Source organism: Mustelus asterias, chromosome 6, assembly GCF_964213995.1.
Source record: "Mustelus asterias chromosome 6, sMusAst1.hap1.1, whole genome shotgun sequence".
Classification (NCBI taxonomy): Eukaryota; Metazoa; Chordata; class Chondrichthyes; order Carcharhiniformes; family Triakidae; genus Mustelus; species Mustelus asterias.
The window spans coordinates 111,222,539-111,245,559 of record NC_135806.1 but is presented as its reverse complement, the minus strand read 5'-3'; the positions used below and the strand labels follow the sequence as shown (position 1 = coordinate 111,245,559).

Sequence of the window (23,021 nt, the reverse complement as noted above, 5' to 3'; positions counted from 1 at the left end):
TACAGTGCAGAAGGAGGCCATTCAGCCCATTGAGCCTGCACTGACAACAATCCCACCCAGGCGCTATCCCCATAACCCCATGTATTTACCCTACTAGTCCCCCAACACTAAGGAACAATTTATCATGGCCAATCAACCTGACCCGCACATTTTTGGACTGTGGGAGGAAACCGGAGTACCCGGAGGAAACCACACAGACACGGAGAATGTGCAAACTCCACATAGGCAGTGAACCGAGGAATTGAACCCGGGTCCCTGGTTCTGTGAGGCAGCAGTGTTAGCCCATATTCATAGAAATTTCTCACCTGACATGCAAAACGCAGTCACTAACTATATATTTCCAGTTTTTTGGTCTGCAGGAATGATTACACTAACCTTGTGTGGTGATTGCCCCTGTTGGGGGAACACAGCAGAATAAGAGTCATCTGACCCAGGTGACCAATTGGGACTGGAATCACCCTGGGAGAGGAGTTCTCCTCGGCATAGCTATTTTAGAGCTAGCTGCAAACATGCTGCTGCTCTTGAAAATCGCAAAATAAATCCTCCTTTATACACTAATGAAGCCTCTGGTAGTGCATCATTGCACACTGTTAATAGAACATGTATCAAATTGTATGCTTGAGGCACATACAAATGTAGACTGCACTCTAGACATGAAGGATTTAGGCTTTATTGAACTGAACTTAGTTAACTCCTATCTCAAGCCAGGCATTAGGTACCTGCACTAAGGAGCTGGAGAATCTCTAACTAATAGCTCCTTCTGGCAAAATGCACTGGTCCTGCATTGCATTCATTGCATCAAAATCCTGCCAGTGTGTTGGGTTCTTGCATGGAGAAGCTTCATAGATTGATGCTGGAAGATAAGGTACCAAAGGGCAATCAACACTCTTGAAACTGCTTCCAGGTGGAATTGTGATGTCTAGAAAGATGGAATAAATATTTTAGTAATTTTGGGGGAGAAATTCTTTTTAGCATGTTCCTATTTTGATTAAAATTGTATGTAACTTTAAAAACTACTTTCTTATGTTTAGCCTCCTGCTAAATGTGTGACCTCGGCACAGCAAAATGCTGGGAAAACCATAGTGGCACGTATCACGGGGCGACCTGACCCTTCCCTGAAAGGTGTTAAATGTGGATCATGTCAGGGGGTGTCACCTCCAATGACTACAGTATGTGTGGAAAGACATCATCCAATTACACAGGTAATTAAAAAGCACTGGATGGAAAGGTAACTGCTTCAGATGCAGATAAATAAGATGTGTATAGATTAATTCTTCTCCATTGGATTTGTTGTATGTGGATGGAGAAGTATCATATCTGGGCAAATTGATGACACCATACATTTTAGGGGCATTAAAAATGTCTTTGGTATCATTTAACAGTTACAATTGTCTATAAAACATACGAGTACGAAACCTGTTTTACCTTTTCTTCTTAAACTGCCCCTATGCCAATTGTAGAATGCAGAAACTCTGGGTATTAATGAATAACACCATATATTGTAGAGGTATTCACTTGCTATAAGGAAGAAATGGAACACACAATCTTGGGGTTGGCTGTAAAAAGGCATGTTGAGGAATGGTCAAAGCTGTGACGGGGCTTTTGTTTTGGGGGTTCGAATCATAGAAGGAATCCACATGGCCCATTTTGCCTGTGCTGGATCTTTGAAAGTGCAGTTGTGTTGAGTCCTGTATTTCGGCTTTCTGTCTGTTTAACCTTGCAAGTTCCTCAACAGGTGCCTACCCAACTCCCTTTTTAAAATTTATGGAATTGACTTTTCATGTTGAGCATGCCAGATCTCAGTAAATGCTCCTGCATCCAATGTGTTTTGAAAGGTTGTGACCGGCTGTTGCTACTTGGCTGCGTTTAGTAACCTAGGATGCATTCCATCTGGACCCAGGTGACATCCAACCTCCAGTAATACTTCTCTCTATCATCCTTTATGAAGACCAGATGCAAAATTTAATATTTCAGCCTCTGCATTTAGATTTCCCTTCAGGTCCTTAATAGACCCAATTTCTTCTCCAATTAACCTTAACATTGATTTCATAGAACGCTTGCAGCACAAGAGGAGGTAATTTTGCCTGTCACATTCATGCTATGATGTGGAGATGCCAGCGTTGGACTGGGGTAAACACAGTAAGAAGTTTAACCTGGTGGTGTTAAACTTCTTACAGTCATGCTACTCAGAGGAATCACCTTTGAAATGGTGTCCTCTGGTTCTCAACCCTTGCACCAGTGGGAACAGTTTCTTCCCATCTGCTTTTTCTAGATTCCTTACGATGTTGAGCATTTCTATCACATCAATGCTCAACCTCTTCTCTAAAGAGCCCTGGCTTCACCAGTTTATGCATGCCTCATTCCTGGATCAGTTCTTGTAAATATTTTCTGCAGCTTATCCAATGCCTTCCCATCCTACCTAAAGTGTGGTACCCAGAATTGGACTCTCTCCTTCAGTTGAGGCCAAACCAGTGTTTGTATAACTTCCTTGCTTTTGTACTCTACTTATAAAGCTCAAGCCTTATTAACCACTTTCTCAACCTGCCCTCTACAACTGGCATTTGTACACACATCCCAAACCCCTGTTTCTGCACCCTGCCATTTAGAATTGTAATCCTTATTTTGTATTGCCTTTGCTAAGTATTTCCGCTAAATGTAGTGCTACTTTGTGCATTGAATTTCATCTGTCAAGTGACTGCCCATTCCACCACTTTATATCTATGACCTCTTGAAGTCTGAACCTTCTGGTGCCCAATCCTTCAGGTGGCAGCAGTTCCTTCCCCTCACTGACTCTGACATGCTGCTTCTTCATGACCCTCCACTTTGCAATCTCTCCTCATGCCCAACCCAGTTTCTCGTCAAGCCTCCTGCTCCCATACCCACTATTTCACTGCTTCCCTCTCCTGAACAGCGTTGCCCTTCAAGATCCTGATCCAGTCTGGAGTCGGAGCCCAAACATTGTGAAAGTGAATGCTCCCACTCACCACTTCTCACTATTGAACCTTCACTGAGTGAAAGCTCTGGAGGTGAGCAGTGAACAAAGAACAATACAGCACAGGAACAGGCCCTTCGGCCCTCCAAACCCGTGCCGCTCCCTGGTCCCAACTAGACCATTCTTTTGTATCCCTCCATTCCCACTCCGTTCATGTGGCTATCTAGATAAGTCTTAAACGTTCCCAGTGTGTCCGCCTCCACCACCTTGCCCGGCAGCGCATTCAAGGCCCCCACCACCCTCTGTGTAAAATATGTCCTTCTGATATCCGTGTTAAACCTCTTTTCCAACCTCCCCCCCCCCCCCCCCCCCCCCCCCCCCCACTTGAACCTATGACCCCTCGGAACGTCACCACCGACCTGGGAAAAAGCTTCCCACTGTTCACCCTATCTATGCCTTTCATAATTTTATACACCTCTATTAGGTCACCCCTCATTTTCCAGTTAGAACAACCCCAGTTTACCCAATCTCTCCTCATAACTAAGCCCTTCCATACCTGGCAACATCCTGGTAAACCTCCTCTGTACTCTCTCCAAAGCCTCCACATCCTTCTGGTAGTGTGGCGACCAGAACTGGGCGCAGTATTCCAAATGCGGCCGAACCAACGTTCTATACAACTGCAACATCAGACCCCAACTTTAATACTCTATGCCCCGTCCTATAAAGGCAAGCATGCCATATGCCTTATTCACTACCTTCTCCACCTGTGACGTCACCTTCAAGGACCTCTGGACTTGCACACCCAGGTCCCTCTGCGTATCTACACCCTTTATGGTTCTGCCATTTATCGTATAGCTCCCCCCCTACGTTAGTTCTACCAAAATGCATCACTTCGCATTTATCTGGATTGAACTCCATCTGCCATTTCTTTGCCCAAATTTCCAGCCTATCTATATCCTTCTGTAGCCTCTGACAATGTTCCTCACTATCTGCAAGTCCAGCCATTTTTGTGTCGTCTGCAAACTTACTGATCACCCCAGTTACACCACCTTCCAGATCGTTTATATAAATCACAAACAGCAGAGGTCCCAATACAGAGCCCTGCGGAACACCACTAGTCACAGGCCTCGAGCTGGAAAAAGACCCTTCCACTACCACCCTCTGTCTTCTGTGACCAAGCCAGTTCTCCACCCATCTAGCCACCTTCCCCCTTTATCCCATGAGATCCAACCTTTTGCACCAACCTACCATGAGGGACTTTGTCAGACGCTTTACTAAAGTCCATATAGAACGACATCCGCAGCCCTTCCCTCGTCAACCATTCTGGTCACTACTTCAAAAAACTCCACCAGGTTAGTGAGGCAGGACCTCCCTCTCACAAAACCATGCTGACTATCGTTAATGAGTTTATTCCTTTCTAAATGCGCATACATCCTATCTCAAAGAATCCTCTCCAACAACTTCCCGACCACGGACGTCAAGCTCACCGACCTATAATTTCCCGGGTTATCCTTCCTACCCTTCTTAAATAACGGGACCACATTAGCTATCCTCCAATCCTCTGGGACCTCACCTGTGTCCAGTGACGAGATAGAAAGAACAACTTGGATTTTAACAGCTTCTTCTGCACATCTGGAACCTCACATCCACAACCCTGCAGTTCCAGGATCAGAGCTGAATCTTGAATGGAAAAGTGGGTTCGAGAATGTAGGTCAGGCTTTAGAAGATAGCCATGATGTGGAGATGCCGGTGTTGGACTGGGGTGGACACAGTAAGAAGTGTCTCAACACCAGGTTAAAGTCCAACAGGTTTATTTGGTAGCACGAGCTTTCAGAGCACTGCCCCTTCATCAGGTGACACCCATGGAGCAGTTGAACCAGGAACACTCCTCGTCACAATGGATGTCTCGGCTCATCCACCAGCATTCCCCATGATGACGGCATTGCTGCAACTGCCAATCTCCAGACGCAATTCTACAACTCATTCACTTCATCCTGGACCACGACGTCTTCACCTTCAACCAGTTCTTCATCCAGACACATGGAACAGCCATGGAGACACAATTCGCACCTCCATATGCCAACATCGTCATGCACCGATTCGAACAAGACCTCTTCACCGCACAGGACCTTCAACCAATGCTATACACTAGATACATCGATGACATTTTCTTCCTTTGGACTCATGGTGAACAATCACTGAAACAACTTTATGATATCAACAAGTTCCATTCCACCATCAGACTCACCATGGACTACTCTCCAGAGTCAGTTGCATTCTTGGACACGCGCATCTCCATCAAGGACGGTCACCTCCACACTTCACTGTACCGCAAGCCCACGGATAACCTCACTATGCTCCATTTCTCCAGCTTCCACCCTAAAAAAAAAAGCCACCTGATGGAGCAGCGCTCTGAAAGCTCGTGTTACTAAATAAACCTGTTGGACTTTAACTGGTGTTGTGAGACTTCTTGCAGGGCTTTAGGAGAGGCTACAGATTGGGGGCAGGACTCTGGGAGAATCCAAGGGGTCAGGGTCAGGACTCCAGGAGAGGTCACGAGGTTGGGCAGAGAACTATGTTAAAATGAACCTTGCAACATTCAATAAGATTATAGGGATCATTATTTACCAACATTAAAGTGAAACTACGCTAAACAGACTTGCTATACCCATTGCATTACCCAAGTTCAACCTGTTACCTCAACAAAAAACTTGAGTCAAGTTGATTAAACGTAATTTGCTTTTAATAAAGCCATGTTGGCTTTCCTTAATTAAGCCATACGTGTCAGTGACAGCTAAATTTCCAAAAGCTTCCCCACTACCGACTGGCTTGTAGTTTACTGGGCTTATCCATGCACAATTCTTCAATCCTCTGCACCTAAGGAAGATCAGAAGATTGTGTATGACCTGTGCCTCAATCATTCCCTCCCTTACTTTCCTCATTATTTTGGTTGCATCTCATCCAGTAGTGGTAACTTGTCAACTTTAAGTAGTCCATCTGTATTTCAGCTGCCACCTCTGACTGTGGCCTGTAATTTGAGCTCCAGAGGGTGTTGTAACTGGGGGACACCACTCTAATTGACTGCGAAATTCACAATTCTGTTAGGCAATTGTCCTGCAATCTGAACCCTTGGAAAGTGTGACACAAATCCCAAATTTGGATTCTTTTCAGTTTATACTTAACCAAAATAATTAGCTTTTGTTTTTTGGTTTTATATAAAAAAAATGAAACTAACACTTCATATGGGAAAGCACATGCTTGTTCAGCCATCCCTTATCAATGTCAATCTAGGTAAGCAAATGCAAATTAATCTTATTTTTCCAAAGATTTTTTCCATTAGTCTTTGTTATAAAACACCATGCTTGAGCTAGCAAATGCCCAGCGACATGCAAGTATCTGCAGCATATTCTATAAATGACTAAATCATTGTGTAAAACTGCTGCAATCTACGGCATGTTAATTGCTGCTGCATTCAGCTGCAGAGTTTAGCTTTGCAGACTGCCTGAAGGACTTCAACTGCAGTCTCTGCATATTGACCCAATTTTACCCTCTTGATGAAAATTATCCTATGAAGTGATCATTTATTGAATAATAAATCTGGTGTTTAATTTGTTCATAAGGGGTGAAAGTATGAAGGAGGCTTGGTTTTTTTTTAAAGTTCACCTAGCTCTTGCTGCTTGGTTAGCCCATGGCATTCTTTTGCTTATGCAAAGAATATCACAACTGATTGTTATTGATAGCTTTTCTAATCTAGACAGAACTGAGAATTATACCAGATGCTTCTTTGTGTTTTCTGGCTATATCTAACAGGCATGTGGGCAGCAGTGGTTAGCCCTACAGCCTCACAGCGCCAGGAACCCAGGTTCAATTCCAGCCTTGGGTGACTGTGTGGACTTTGCACATTCTCCCCGTGTCTGCATGGGTTTCCTCCCACAGTCCAAAGATGTGCAGGTTAGGTGAATTGGCCAGGCTAAATTGCCCCTTATTATCCCAGGATGTGTAGGTTAGATGGATTAGCCATGCGAAATGTGTGGCGTTACAGGGATAGGGTGGGGGAGAGAGCTTGGGTAAGATACTTTGTCAGAGAGTTGGTGCAGACTCAGTGAGCCGAATGGCCTCTTTTGCACTCTAGGGATTCTATTATATGGTCACACCAGTTTTTAAATGTTAACTCATGATCTCTGTTCCTGCATTCTTACCATGAAAGCAGAAATGAAGCTGGACTTTGAAATATTCACATGGAGACAAGAGAACACGTGATCTATTCCTGCTCCAAGTTATTGCCGGTGGGAAGGAGGGAAAGTGGTGCACCTGTGACCAGACAGGCGGGCAGATGTACTAGCATAAACTAAGGAGTTATACTAGAAATTGGGGAAAGAAAGCAGAGGGTGTATGCTTTCATTGTATTCCATTCTGGGTAGGGGCCTGCAGGTGGGGCGGGAGCATTGCGACGAGTTTGCCGCCCTGCAGGATTCCTGTTTTAGGCCCGATGCCCAATTCAAGGGGTTGTCAGGACTCCCATTGCGGGCTTGGTAACTCCGGCCTAAATATATCCACCTAATAGATCTGGGGTTTGTTTTAACATTTTTTGTAGGAGCTGATTTATAAGGGACTCCTAGTTCTGACTAGCTATGCTGGGAACATTTATTGTCACAGGTTTCACAGAATTTATTAAGTTAATTATATGAAGTACAAAAATGCAATACTTAGCAAAGGCAGTGAAAGCAGTCAGTTGATTTTGGAATACAGGCTTTCGACCTCTAGTTGATTACGATGCTGTCTCGAGGTACATTGTTGACTGAAGTGTATCTTCTGGCTTCTTTATGCTGCATGCTCGGCTGCTAAAAGTTACTGCTTATGAACCCTTGCTTGGCACTACTTGAGTATGATCTATAGTATCCCTGAGCTCTTCCAGATAATGCATGATCAGTCCCTGATTGGTGAAGTGGTGCGTGAGTAATGTCCAATTGATCTCTGAAGGGTGATAGTCATCCTACTGATGTCACTTAACTCCTGACTGATTCCTTAAGATTAACAAGGTAATTTGTATGCTTATTTGTGGTGTCCTGTCCTGATAAATAATATTTTAGCCTCAATAATTTTAAATGTTTGATACATCTGGGTGTCCTGGAAAGTGCAAGCACCTATTGATATATTTTCATTAAAAGAACCCTTTATTAATTTCTGACTTCATAGTAACTGCTGATGCCTGGAACGAGTTACTTGAAATTACAAAGTTACTTCAACATAAAGTCTATCCAAGTTGTGCATACAAATCAGTACATAAAGATAAGGTACAGTCGCCATAGTCACAGATGACGATTAGACTGCGCTCTCCTTTTTGAGGGGGAGAGCTGACCGGTGATTTAACCTGAGGATCACCACACCTCGGGTGAGAGGCAAAGTTGAGAAGGCGGGGCCTTCATGAATAACCTCAGCTAGTATGTGAATTGAACCCAAACTGTTAGCATCACCCTGCATCAGTAACCAGCTATCCAGCCAACTGAGCTAAACCAACCCTCATAACCAATAAACAGATAAACAAAGCTAATTGTGTTAAAACTGCAGCAACAAGATACACATAAGATGCATCAGATGTATGTTCATGAGAAATAAATGTCGGAAAAACTACAAAAAAGCTTGATTACAGAACCTAAATGGTTTAAAAAAAACCTGTCACATAAAAAGAAAGTGACTGGTTCTGTTCAAGACGCTTAACTTTTTTTTTTAAAAAGGCCAAAACAATTTAAGACAGAGAACTGTCTTAAAACCTGAAGCTCTTTTACTTCACACAAGTTTTTGGCAGGAATGCAATGTGTTAAATCACTTCCCAGAGTCTAATTTATCACTCCTTGACAATCTTTGCAGCATTTGCTTTGACAATTAAACTACAAGTGACCTCATTTGTCTTGTAATCAAACCATAAAATGTAACCTTACTTTGGACAAAGTCAATGTGGCACAGTTAACTTGTCAGAAGAATGCAACTAAAGAGACAGAGCCACATAGTGTGATACTAGTGCCTTGTATTGACTACAGCTAAGCAGAAAAGCACAAGTTAATTAATGTACTTTTGATTACTTGGTCATGACATAACTAAAAAATTATTAAACTTGTTACATTCATTCAGATTTAAATATCAACTATTTTTTCACATTGCAATAGGCAAGGGAATATATCGGTGAGCATACTCTATTCAGAATTGGAAAGCATTTACCAATAATCAACATTTGTTGATTAAAAGAAAATTAATTTATTTCGCTCTCCCATCTCTGAAACCTCAATGCTTCATTTACAGTGAATTACTTTGAGCTGTGTGGACAAGCTAATGTATACATGTCACAATAAAATGGTAACAAATGATTGTAAGTTAGATTAACCGCACACACGTAGCTTGTTTCTAAAATTCTGTTTCTGGTACCTATACAATGTTTGCCATTTCTTGGACTTGTTTTATTTACCTTGCTGGAACAGTTGCTTTTTAACTGTGACATGTCTCTGACATTTATAACTATATTTTGGTCAGTTACATCATTGCTCAAAGCTGGCACATCACAAAATATTCCAGTGATAAATGTGTAGAAAATTTAAACCATCTGGCTTAACTAAATGCAGCTTCTCATCAGAATGTAAATACTTCCCAAAAGCAGTACTGAAGGCAACAAACGTTTGTGTGTCTTGATTAAATGATGACTCACTCAGTCAGGGACTTTGTTTTGTCAGATTTCAATGGAAAATAATTGACTGCTAATGGAAAACTGAATTCCACTTTAAATTCTTGAACAGATGAGTTTAAAAAGACCATTCGTACTTTAGCGCTCGTTGCTTTACAAACCTAGAAAAAAGCTCATTTTACATCTGCCTTTGCTCACTTTTTTTTTGCCTTTAGCAAACCATTGGTCAAGGGACTGCAGCCAAGTATCCTCGGTCCAACCAGCCCACACCAGGAGGGAAAGTCACAGGTCAGAATACAAAGTCACCCAATGTCAGCTGTGGCATCCAATCAATAAAAGTTGTAGACTGAGTGTCACGTCAGCAAAAGAACCAGGGACCCTATGCGTGGAAGATGCATTGTGGAAACTGGTGAAATCGCCAGTTTCTTCTATAATTGACCGAGGATTTTTTTGAGTTGAGTTGTCACCATTATTAATGCTAATGATCTAACCATGAGCAAAATTGCAAGTGAGTTATTGGGCATTCAGTGACCAGTAAAAGTATTTTGCAGTACATAAAGGTGCAAGGAGTGTATCAACAATTTTTAAATGCTATAAAATTCAACATGTTGACAGCACAGCGTTTTAAAAATGATATGTTGACTTTCTGGCTAGTTTGACTAAAGATCACGGAGTACTAGCCGAGATGCATTTCTGAAGGAAAAATGTGTGTATTAAAAATGGGGTGAAGGTTCCATGTGTTTAAGCACTGAAGCATCTTTTACAGTTCTTTAAGGGGGGAGGAAATTATGTTCTCAACCACGAGTTTTGTTTAAAAATAAAGCACCAGTCGCTTTATGAATCCCCATTCATTTGTGGGTTAAGGAGATGCAGCTCATCATGGGAGTCACGTAGAATATTCCCCACTATTTTTCAAACACGGTAAAAGTAATTAGCAATGGAAATATTTAGTGAAGGTACGATTTTTGATGATTTGTGATGCTGCAAGTTATTGAATAAAAAGATTTTTTATAGGTAATGCAGGATCAAGTTGAGCTCTTAAGTTTCATTTCTATTTCATGTCAGCTGATTCAATCTTGGCCATGGTATATTGTCATAAATTTCTGAAACTATCCTTCTTACTGACACACGAGCTGTCTTAAGCCACCAATGACAATGCAAGATACAAATCGCCAATTTAATGATGCAGACCGTACAACTCAAGTGCCTGACTGGGTGTTACCAGAAACATTGTTTATGTTTCAGTCTTGTAATATTATAGCTGCTATTGTTTATGCCCGCATTGAGAGCTTTGGCCTAAGCAATTTCCATTTTTTGGCATTTTCATTGGAAATTTAAAATGTGACTAAATGCACCTCTCGTGGTACATGGATGTATAATTTTTGAAACAGAATAGGTTTCTCTACTATGTCATGCAGTGTTATGAGTTGAGGGGGTGGTTGAAGCCTATGTGCCATAACCTGCAGCTTAAAGTCATAACCGTTCAGAGCAAAATGTTCTTGAACCTGACTCAATCCTATGGACCAACACACTGGCATTGGACTTAGCACAGCTCAATGTGAGATCATGTTTTAACTCGTCACCAAAAACAATCGCTTTTTTATGTTTAATTTTCATGATTAAAACCCACTTGTGTAAAAGTTTGTTTGCCAAATGTATTTATGGTTTCAAGATCCATGTTTGTATAATTTATAATTCCTATTTAACTGTACATTTTAGAGCACAAATGCAAAGTTTGACTTGAAAGTACAATTGTGTAAATGTGTATATTTCATTTTTAAATGTTTGTATTGCTAATTTTTAATCTGATTACAGTACAAGAATAAATGTGTTCTCCATCTGATTTTTGTTCCACAATATGAAGAATGTTGTTTTCATTAAGTGTATATGGAAAATGCCATTTTTATAAATAGTGCTTTAGCACAAAGTAAGTGACACCCAAGTATGAAAATTATATAAGCAACAAGTCTCATGAACAAATAAATATAAAAATTTTGACCTACACTGTAGCCAGCAAATCTTTTCTGTAAATATATATTTAAAATATGTGGATTGATATTGCAATGGTATAATCTGATGGAAGGATGGTTCCAAAACACAGTTGAATAACTGGTAGCAATCTGATGCAAATATCTACTTAAAAATGTAACTGCTTTTAAGATTTATTTTTGATCAATATCTAGGTTGGGACTGTCAATATGCACACCTATCCTTAGAGGGCTAACAACTATGTATTTGTAATTGCCTGGAAAATTCCACATTCACCACACACTGCATGGCAGGCACACAATTTTTTTTCAAACTAACACTTTGTGATCAAATTGTGTAATTAAGTGTTCAATGTGGCTGGAAGACTACATGAACATAACGCACCTTGAAGTTAAGTTGCGATTCTATCTTGTGTTTTGGGTTTGTCTAAACATTACCAGGTGTATTGTCATCTTGTATATTTCTCAACGTTTTTGTGGTTGTATAAATCGGAATTCTTTGTGCCACAGTTGGAAGGTTTCATTGTTCTTTATATCAAAATCATGAATTCACTCTTTCAGAACATATATTTGTAACAAAATCATAAATATGAAATACTTTAATTTTATAAGATAAGCAACCTAGTGGCCAAGAAAAATCTTCCCATCTAACAGGGTCCAGTTGAAATTCTACACTACCTCTATTCATGAAACCTGGAATGTAAAATTTTCCATCATAGCAACCAAGAAAACAGGTCAAGCAGTTCGAAGAACATGCCAAATAAACTGGAAAAAATATTTGTCTTTTAACTCATTCATAATACTTTATTTATTTGGCTTTTTATTTTACCTAAATATTTAATGTCCAAATCCCTGGGAACCAGACTGGCCCCTCATTTATACATGTATTTTCTTTGAAGGCCATGCTCTCAAATTGATGTGGAGCTTTTGGAAACCTGAGGCAAGGTGTCAAACTATGCAAGTTACAGTTTGGGTATAATAATAGTTCCCTAGTTGAAGAAAGAACCCCTCAAAAGATGCATGATAGCAAGTGGCTTCATTCTGCAAAAGACAACTGCTCTGGGTGCAAGTGATCAGTCAACACAGCTCTTGTTTGTGTTACTTTGTAATTTTATTCATTTCATTGAATGTGGGTGTCACTGGTAAGACCAGCATTTGGTGCCCATCCCTCACCTTTTGAGGAGGTGGTGAGCCACCCCGTGCAGATGCTAGGTTCCCTTTCTAGTTGTGATGGGTTTTACATTTGTAGATGGTTTTATGATCACCAGAACGGAGACTAACTTTCAATTCTTGATTTTTTTTAAAAAATGAATTGAACTTGTCAATTCATTAAATTTAAAATATACTAGCTGCCAGGATGGGATTTGAACCAACATCCTGAGACCATTAGATTAGTAATTCAGAGGCCCAAGCTAGTGAAACTACTACAAAACTATATGGAAGAATGTAGTATTACAAACATAGTACAATGAACAACAGTGAGCTTATTAATAAATTGAAACAAAAAGGAGCTGATAGAGAAAACATTTAATGTTTAATTACATATTTGACTTCATATCTCTTGAACATTCAGGAGGAATATTGCTAATTTGGACTTGCCCTTTCTTTGATTTATCAGTGAGAATTTTTTCCACAAAAGCATTTATTCATTGAATGCACTATGTCCCAAAGCACTTCATGTTGTCAAATTTTGTTTAACACGTGGGCACAAGAGTGTGGGACAAAGGGATAGATCTTAAATAACATTTTAAACCTCCCCACTTAAAGGAGAATGCTATAACTAGCCACAGCTGAATGGTGGTTCTGAATGTCATCTTCACAAGACAGTTATTAGGAATCATATAATTCCTACAGTGCAGAAGGCAGCCATTCAGCCCATTGAGTCTGCACCAACCACAATCCCACCCAAGCCCTATTCCTGTAACACCATGCATTTACCCTTCTAATCCCCTGACACAGGGTAATCTGACACAGCCAATCAACCTAACCCGCACATCTTTGGACTGGGAGGAAATCCATGCAGACACAGGAAACATGCAAACTCCACACAGACAGTCACCTGAGGCCAGAATTGAACCTGGGTCCCTAATGCTGTGAGGCAGCAGTGTTAACCACTGCCACTGTACCGCCCCCAGGCAAGTAATTCCAACTTGTCTAATTCAGTCAAAGATATTAGTCCTCCCATTGTTCCATTTCTTTGGTTATTTGACGCTCAGAGGCTTTGCTTCCACTATTTCAATCAGGACTCCATTTCATGTATCCTTCCTTTTTCACCAATGTTCTTCTGTGTTTCATTGCAGCAGCAGCACTGATTTTTTTTTTTGGAGGATTCATCCAAGTATAAAACTCATTGTTTCCAAGCTCCTAGAAATGACATCATTTGTAATTACAGTAAACAGTCGACATATTGTACTTTGTTGGGGTTAGGACAAGAAGGCCTTGTAACACCAGCTTCTTGCAAAGCATCCCTGTTTGCTTCCTTGCAGTTCACCTGAGCAGCAACAGAATGCTCCATCGTCTGTTCCAAGTTAAGCAATGCAAGCTTTAGGAAATACTGCATTTCTGCGAGGATTGTATGCCATTAATTTCCCTTCTGATCTTTTCTGTAATCAGACAAAAAACATTTTGGTTACAATTGAAGGGGGGGCAACAGAATTTACTATTTCACTTCCATTCATGCTAACCTATTTGTTTCAAGTAGAATTTGTTTACAAAGTGGTACTGACATATAAAGTGGCAAAATACCATTAACAAAATGAACCTGCCTGGAAAGGAAAATGGAGTTAACTGCTATTGGTGAGCTGCATTGGCCATTCTAAATTCTCCCTCAGTGTACCCGAACAGGTGCTGGAGTGTGGCGACTAGGGGATATATTGTGTATATAGGGGCTGGATTCCAGTAGATAATTTAGCATTTGTAATGAGGGAGTGTAGACTGAAATTGTTTGATGTACACATCGAGATGTGAAATATTTTCCACTACAATAAGCTCAAGTTTATGGGTTTTAAAAAAAAACTCTCTTGATAGGTTAAAATGTTAAGTCCGTGCGCAGAAGTTGACAACAGCTTCATTATGAAGGTAGTGGAATTTCTGGTAGAGGTTTCAAACTCAGTCAAATCCAGGTTTTCCAGTGAGTGCACTGGATTATATTATTCCTATAAATGATGAACGCAGATGGGTCAGACTGGAACTGTTTCTGATGGACAGTTATCCTCCCCAAATAAAGCATTTCTTCAATTTGAAGTGAGAATATAACTGTCAGACAGTTCATGTTTCTTTTGCAGCAGTTAAAATATTCATGAAAGCAAAAAAAATACACTATATGAATGAGTAACTAACTGCTCAGCTTGTGAAAGAAAAATACATATCCAACAGATGTAGAATTAAAGACTTTAGTCAAATCACCAGCAGAGATCCTATATTCTTCAAAACAAACACATTACTGTTATCACACCATTCCCTTTATCCAATCGTTATTTTCATAGCCAAGTTGTCCCTCCATAATTTTATTTGGTCAAATTTAAGACCCTAGTTTCTGAATTAACTACATCACTTTCAAACTTAATGTGACATTTGGTCTCTGTTTCCTAGAGGCTCCTTCACAGCAAGGATATTAATTAGTGCTTTCTCATTGTATTCTAAATCTAAAATAGCCCGATCCTCAGTTCTTCAACCTACGGCTTCACACACACTCTACACTCTCACACCAGCAATTCATTCTCCACAGCATTAGTGCTAATTGGGTTTACCCAGTTTAAATATAAATCAAAGTGGTGCACAATTACTGTGCTACCCACATTACCTGGAGCTCTAAGTCCCTGATTTATACTGTGCCCAATGTTGCTGCTACGGTTTGGAGGCCTATGAACAACTTTCACCAATGTTTGCTGCACCTTGCTGTTTCTTAGCTCCACCCAAATGGATGTGCATCACAGTGGCACAATGGTTAGCACTGACAGACATGATTTGGAGTTGCTGGTGTTGGACTGGGGTGGGCACAGTAAGTAGTCTCACAACACCAGGTTAAAGTCCTGGTTTATTTGGTAGCACAAGCTTTCAGAGCTCGCCTGATGGAGCAACGCTCCGAAAGCTCATGCTACTAAATAAACCTGTTGGACTTTAACCTGGTGTTGTGAGACTACTTACTGAGCACTGACAGAGACATGGGTTTGATTCCAGCCTTGGGTGACACCATGGAGTTTGCATGTTCTCCCTGTGAGTGGGTTTCCTCCTATTGTCCAAAGATGTGTAGGTTAGGATGGATTGGCCAGGCTAAATTTCCTCTTAGTGATAGAATCGTAGAAACCTTACAGTGCAAAAGGAGGCCATTCGGCCCATTGAGTGCACTGACAACAATCCCACCCAGGCCTTATCCCCGTAACCCCACATATTTATCCCTCTTACCTACGCATCCCAGAACACTAAGGGGCAATTTAGCAGAGCCAATGCACCAACCCGCACATCTTTGGACTGTGGGAGGAAATCGGAGCAGCCGGAGGAAACCCATGCAGACACGGAGAACGTGCAAACTCCACAGACACACTGACCCAAGCCTGGAATTGAACCCAGGTCCCTGGAGCTGAGGCAGCAGTGCTAACCACTGTGCCACTGCGTCACCCCCAAAGATGTTCGAGGCATTAACGGGGAAAAGCGTGGAGTTATGGGAATAGGGCAACGGGCTGGTCCTGGATAGGATGTTCTGTCAGAGAGCTGCTGCAGACTGGATGGGCCGAATGACCTCCTTCTGCATTGTAGGGATTCTATGCTCCAGACCCACCTCCATCAACCTTCTTAACCACCATATGGTCAAGATGCATTGCCTCATGAGTAAATGGATAATAAATGACATTTTCATATCCAAAACCTAGAAAGACCTCCTCTCGCTGTACATCTTTACACATGTTCTGTCCTGCCATTGGAACTCTCCACCAGCAACTGTTTCCTGCCTACTTTCAAAAGTTTACAGAAAACCTTGTGTGCACGCACATGCGTGTATCCCTAAATTGACTGGCTGTCTAATTCAGCGAAAAGTTGGCACATTTTACTGTTGCCACACCGAAAGACATGCAATAATATAGTTCATGATCATTGCTACCCATGTCTTAACTGACAGCAAGTCCCATTCCCCTATGACCCTGCTGCTCACTCACCTACACTGGGTCCCAGTCAAACAACAATGTGATTTTAAAATTCTCATCCTAGTTTTAAAATCCCTTGCTGGCCTCCTTCCTCCCTCTCTCTGTAATCTCCTCATAGAATCCTACAGTGCAGAAGGAGGCCATTTGACCCATCGAGTCTGCACCAATCACAACCCCATCCAGGCCCTATCGCCATAACCCCATTCATTTATCCTAGCTAGTTCCCCTGTCATTAAGGGGCAATTTAGCATAGCCAATCCACCTAACCAGCACATCTTTGGACTGTGGGAGGAAACCGGAGCACCCGGAGGAAACCCACGCAGACACGGGGAGAACGTGCAGACTCCGCACAGACAGTGACCTGGGGCCACAATGTGAGGCAGCAGTGCTAACCACCATGCCACCCCCCAGGATATCCGCTCTCCTCTAATTCTAGCTTCTTCTGCATCTCCAATTTCGATTGCTTACCATTGGTATCTGCACTTTCTGTTGCCTAGGTCCCAATCTCTGGAATACCAGCTCTGCACCTCTCTCCTTTTATACCTCGCTTTCCTCCTTTAAGACATTCCTCTTTGACCACACTTTTGGCCATCGAACCTATTATCTCCTCATGTAGTTCAGTGTAATACTTTGTTTTAAAATGCTTGTGTACAGAATTGTGAGATGGTTCATGATGTTCGGGACACTATAGAAATATAAGTTATCCTTGATAATGGCTCTGAAAATCTTTGGACAGTAACCCTGCCAATTACACCAGGCTGGGTTGCTCCCGCTGGCTTTGTAGGGTAAGTGGGTAAGTATTTGGAAGTTAATATGCAATGCAGATGCTCAATAGCCTGTACACATTGGAAAGCCTGCTGATATTCCATATCTCGGCATTTCCATAAAGCAAAGGTCAGGAATATACATGTTTGCTCGCAATTCTAGAGTGTCCAACTCTGTTCACAACTCAGCTGACCGGGATTAACTGGACAAACCTCATCACTAACATGACTGCCAAAGGATTTGTTTTTTCGGAAAGTGCGTGAGGCTGATTTAAATATTAATGACATACTGTGCATGTCATTAACCAGCTCAACATGCAATAGTCCAGGTCTCTTACCTTTCCCACCTCGCCGGTGGAGGTTCTCACCAACGAGGATCATAGATGTTCCCCACCAATGGCGACCAGATGTGATGGCCTCGCCGGCGGGGCCAGGGGCCATTGAAGCACGCAGGAGGTTGGGGCAGGGCCAGGCAGTGCCCATTGGGCAGTACAACCCTGGGACCCTGGCAGTGCCAAGGGGGCGGGGCCTGATAGGGGCAAGGACTGAGGGGGGGGAACTCTGCATTGGGCGTGAGGGCTGATCGGGGGGTTGCGGTGTGATTGGGCGGTGGGGGCTGGGGGTAGATGTTGATCGGGGGGTCAGCGATTGGGGGGTGGGAGGCGATCAGGGGTCCGTGTGGTGGGGTGGGGGGGGAGGTGGTGGCAGATCTCCCTGTACACTGTATCTAGTGTACACACTATACTGGGAAATCAGTGCTCAGCAGCTGGCTTCCTGGCAAACCTCCCATTTTCTAACCCATTTTACACTCAGACGTTTTCTGAGAAAATTGTGGCTCTATGATTGTGACGCTCTGAGTCAGAAAGCTGGGGGTTCAAATCCATCTCCAGGAGCTGAGACAAGAATCAACACTCAGTGCAGTGCTGAAGAATGCTGCACTGTTGGAGATGTGTCTTTTGGATGAGAGGTTAAACTGAGGCCTGATCTGCCCTCTTAAGCATATGTAAAAGATCCCATGCTGTTATCCTGGGCCAATATTTATCCCTCAATCAACATCACACAGAAATAGACCATACTTTCTCAGAAGACTAAGGAAATTGGGCATGTCAGCTACGACTCTTAACAACTTTTACAGATGCACCATAGAAAGCATTCTTTCTGGTTGTATCACAGCTTGGTATGGCTCCTGTTCTGCCCAAGACTGCAAGGAACTACAAAAGGTTGTGAATGTAGCCCAATCCATCACGCAAACCAGCCTCCCATCCATTGACTCTGTCTACACTTCCCGCTGTCTCTGCAAAGCGGCCAGCATAATTAAGGACTCCACGCACCCCAGACATTCTCTCTTCCACCTTCCATCAGGAAAAAGATACAAAAGTCAGAGGTCACATACCAACTGACACAAGAACAGCTTCTTCCCTGCTGCTGTCAGACTTTTGAATAGACCTACCTTGCATTCAGTTGATCTTTCTCTACACCCTAGCTATGACTGTAACACCACATTCTGCACTCTCTCGTTTCCTTCTCTATGAATGGTATGCTTTGTCTGTATAGCGCGCAAGAAACAATACTTTTCACTGTATGTTAATACATCTGACAATAAATCAAATCAAATCTCCTCACTGTCACATTGCTGTTTGTAGGAATTCGATGTGTCCAAGTTGGCTGCTTCATTCCCCACGTTACAACAGCGACGACATTTCAAAAAAGTACTTAATTGGCTGTAAACGTTTTGAAATGTCCAATGGTCATTACAGGTGCTATATAAATACAAGCCCTTTACTCTCCGAGTTGTTAAGGTGGCAGCCCACTGCATTTTATTTGCAATCTAGGTCAGAATTGAACCATCGAAGTGAAAGGGGCGGGAGAAGGAATATAAAATGGGGCACAACGAATGCAATAAAACGCAAAATCGCTGTTGTTTGCTGTCTCAGTCCTAAACCGCTGCTTTTAAGACAGAAGCATGGTTTCCTTCCTTCGCACTTGATAAATTTGAAAACAAATCTCCACTGTTGTTAGTACCTGTAGAAGTTCCAAAGAAAGGCCTCCATTGTTGTGGATGTGTGTAATTATTTGCTGTCTATTTTATCTGCTGTGTTATGATGAATGTATGTTTATAGAGCTCACTATTCATTTCAGAAAATGACACAATGCATCTGGTATGCTGAGCTCAGAGAGAGGACACGGCAATCTTACCCATTTTTCAGTTTCTCAATTTTTGATACTTCCACGGCTTGTTTGAGCCGCTCAGGTTTTGTCATTTTGATAACTGTGTGTACACTATTTTATCCTTTGACACTCAATCGGCTTTTAGATCAGTTAATAGTTTTCTATTCAGCTTTTTGAGTGTTACTGAACCCATCTTTCTGTGATTGATGTATCTGATTTTCTGAATTCTGGGGGTTGGAGAGACCCGAACCTTCTTCAGACAGTACACACTGAACTCAAAATGTTATAGATCGTCTTTGTTTAAATGGGTACTGACCGACCTGCTCCATATTTCCAGCATCTGATATTTTTAAATATTTTTACTTAAATTGCAGGTTGAGTTGGTTGTTAGGAAGGCAAATGCAATGTTAGCAATCATTTCGAGAGGACTAGAATACAAGAGCAGGGATGTACTGATGAGGCTGTATAAGGCTCTGGTCAGACCCCATTTGGAATATTGTGAGCAATTTTGGGCCCCGATTCTAAGGAAGGATGTGCTGGCCTTGGAGAGAGTCCGGAGGAGGTTCACGAGAATGATCCCAGGAATGAAAAGCTTAATGTACGTGGAGCGTTTGAGGGCTCTGGGTCTGTACTCGATGGAGTTTAGAAGGATGAGGGGAATGGCGGGTGGCGGGGGTGGAATCTCATTGAAACTTACAGAATATGGAAAGGCCTGGATAGAGTGGATGTGGGAAAGATGTTTCCATTAGTATGAGAGACTAGGATCCAAGGGCACAGCCTCAGAGTAAAGGGACGACTCTTTAGAACCGAGATGAGGAGGAATCTCTTCAGCCAGACGGTGGTGAATCTGTGGAATTCATTGCCACAGAAGGCAATGGATGCCAGGTCATTGAGAGTATTCAAGGCAGAGATTGATAGGTTCTTGATTGGTAAGGGGATCGAGGGTTATGGGGAAGAGGCGGCAGAATGGGGTTGAGAAACTTATCAGCCATGATTGAATGGCAGTGGACTCAATGGGCTGAATGGCCTAATTCTGCTCCTATATCTTATGGTCTTATATTTTTACCAGTTATCCTTCTTTTTGTACTCCTCCCAGATTCTCCAGGGTATGTTTTTGACTTGATGTCTCTCCCACCACGGTAGGTGACCCATTCCCAGATCTTCATCCATGCCATTTTAAACAGGTGAGTTCACACTCGGTTCACCATTCCGTTTCACTGGCCTAACTCGACAGGTATAATCGACTGAGTACTGGCTTTCACATATAAACTGGGAGTTATACTGTGCAGTGATCCAGCGCATCAATACAAGAACTGAACAGAGCCTCGCAATCCCCTTTAAGATACAATCACATTGGGGACCATTATGAATTTTCCGGGCGGTGTTATTCAGCCCATTACGATAACACTTGCCGTGGCAATGTTTACCGACAGTACATTCTTATCATACATCGCAATGTAAGATCACACCAGAAACTGGAATGCAAACATGAATTGAAAAGCTTCGGAAAGTTATAATCTACTGAATAAGGAGTGCTATTCAAGGTCCACAACTACCAATGACTGCCTTAAATACTGATCGCTTGTACAAATAACAAAATAAGCTCACCATGGGAACAGAGTTCACATTCTGTCTGATGAGATGTTTTTGTGTTATAATTAATTCACTGGTAAAGTTGCTTTCACCAACACCGGGTCATTTTTAATTCAAAATGATGTTAGTTCAGTTTTTTCTGGTGCCAACGTGTGGCGCAACTGGTGTTTACCCGGGGCACAGGCTCAGCGGGACAGTCAGAAGGGTGGAACCCTCTTTTTCCTCATGCACAGATTTATTAGAACAAAGAACAGTACAGCACAGGAAACAGGCCCTTCGGCCCTCCAAGCCTGTGCCGCTCCTTGGTCCAACTAGACCAATCGTTTGTATCCCTCCATTCCCAGGCTGCTCATGTGACTATCCAGGTAAGTCTTAAACGATGCCAGCGTGCCTGCCTCCATCACCCCACTTGGCAGCGCATTCCAGGCCCCCACCACCCTCTGTGTAAAAAACGTCCCTCTGATGTCTGAGTTATACTTCGCCCCTCTCAGCTTGAGCCCGTGACCCCTCGTGATCGTCACCTCCGACCTGGGAAAAAGCTTCCCACTGTTCACCCTATCTATACCCTTCATAATCTTGTATACCTCTATTAGGTCTCCCCTCATTCTCCGTCTTTCCAAGGAGAACAACCCCAGTCTACCCAATCTCTCCTCATAGCTAAGACCCTCCATACCAGGCAACATCCTGGTAAACCTTCTCTGCACTCTCTCCAATGCCTCCACGTCCTTCTGGTAGTGCGGCGACCAGAACGTAGAATGCTTTACCATTTAAGCAGAGAATTTAAACTCATTTAACAGGGAATTGGATGAGTATTTGAGAGGGAAGGGTCACAGGAAATGGAATGAGTGCAACAGTTCCAACTGAAAGGTTAGCACTGTCTGGCCAAACACAGCGGACCAAAGACCTCCTCCTGTATGCTACACTCAGCATCGAATTGAGTCATACAGAACAGCAAGATCCCAGGTACAATCCCCAGCCCCTGGCTTGTTTGATGACTTTCATTGATATTTGCATTTCTTGGCTCAGGAGTAGGAATAGTCCCGATTGCTGATCCAGTAACTCCCGAGGAAAATTCCATGGCTGGAATTCTCCGGCCGTTCATGCCGGGGGGATTCTCCGGTCCTGCCGGCAGCGCACCCCTGCCCGCGGGTTTCCCACCGGTGTGGGGTGACGTCAGTGGGAATTCCCATTGACAGCGGCTGGACCAGAGAATCCCGCCGCTAGCAAACAACGCGCCACCTCCCGCCGGCGGGAAACATACGGCTGGAAGGCCGGAGAATCTCATCTCCGGTACGGAAATGTTGGAGCTGCCTCACACACTCAAATAGCCCGGCAATACTCTATGTCTACGCAACACATGAAGCATGGTCACGTGTATGAGGTAGTGAAGTATAGCTCTCATCCACAGAATGGCACGCAGCATAACTCAATGAGGATGATCCAGATGAAAGAGTGGAAACAAGTACTAACTGGGTGCAATGCTAATAAAACTCGCTTGTTTGAAAGTCTGGATTTAGGATACAGTTTTAGTTGCTGATTATCATAACTTGACCTTGACTGGAGACGATAAAGCAAACTTCTGTAGATTTAGCTCTCCACTGCTGATTGGAAGCAACTTATTGGGCAGCAGGGTGTGTGTGAGCTTCTCACACCCACTGTCATTGCAGGTGTGGAGTGGGCTAGCTGGCACACAGCGCTGGGTTTCAGGATGGTTCAGGGACCATGAGTGAGTGCGCACGCCCTCAGAAGTAGCACTGGAGATCC

The 23,021-nt window shown here is 42.7% G+C and overlaps 2 protein-coding genes across 5 annotated transcripts in view; one reads left to right on the top strand and one right to left on the bottom strand.

Annotated features, from left to right (window-relative positions):
- The window catches only part of poc5 (POC5 centriolar protein homolog (Chlamydomonas)), a 76,891-nt gene extending 65,283 nt beyond the window's left edge, over window positions 1–11,608 (top strand). For all 3 annotated transcript variants that reach the window (XM_078214938.1, XM_078214937.1, XM_078214939.1), the window contains 2 exons: window positions 1,032–1,202; window positions 9,821–11,608. In XM_078214938.1, coding sequence (XP_078071064.1) covers window positions 1,032–1,202; window positions 9,821–9,955 — 306 coding nt within the window. In that variant the 3' untranslated portion in view covers window positions 9,956–11,608. The remainder of the gene's footprint in view (window positions 1–1,031; window positions 1,203–9,820) is intronic.
- Window positions 11,609–12,380: 772 nt separating this feature from the next.
- LOC144495076 (ankyrin repeat and death domain-containing protein 1B-like) overlaps window positions 12,381–23,021 on the bottom strand; it is a 58,125-nt gene continuing 47,484 nt past the window's right edge. For both annotated transcript variants that reach the window (XM_078214940.1, XM_078214941.1), the window contains one exon: window positions 12,381–14,196. In XM_078214940.1, coding sequence (XP_078071066.1) covers window positions 14,138–14,196 — 59 coding nt within the window. In that variant the 3' untranslated portion in view covers window positions 12,381–14,137. The remainder of the gene's footprint in view (window positions 14,197–23,021) is intronic.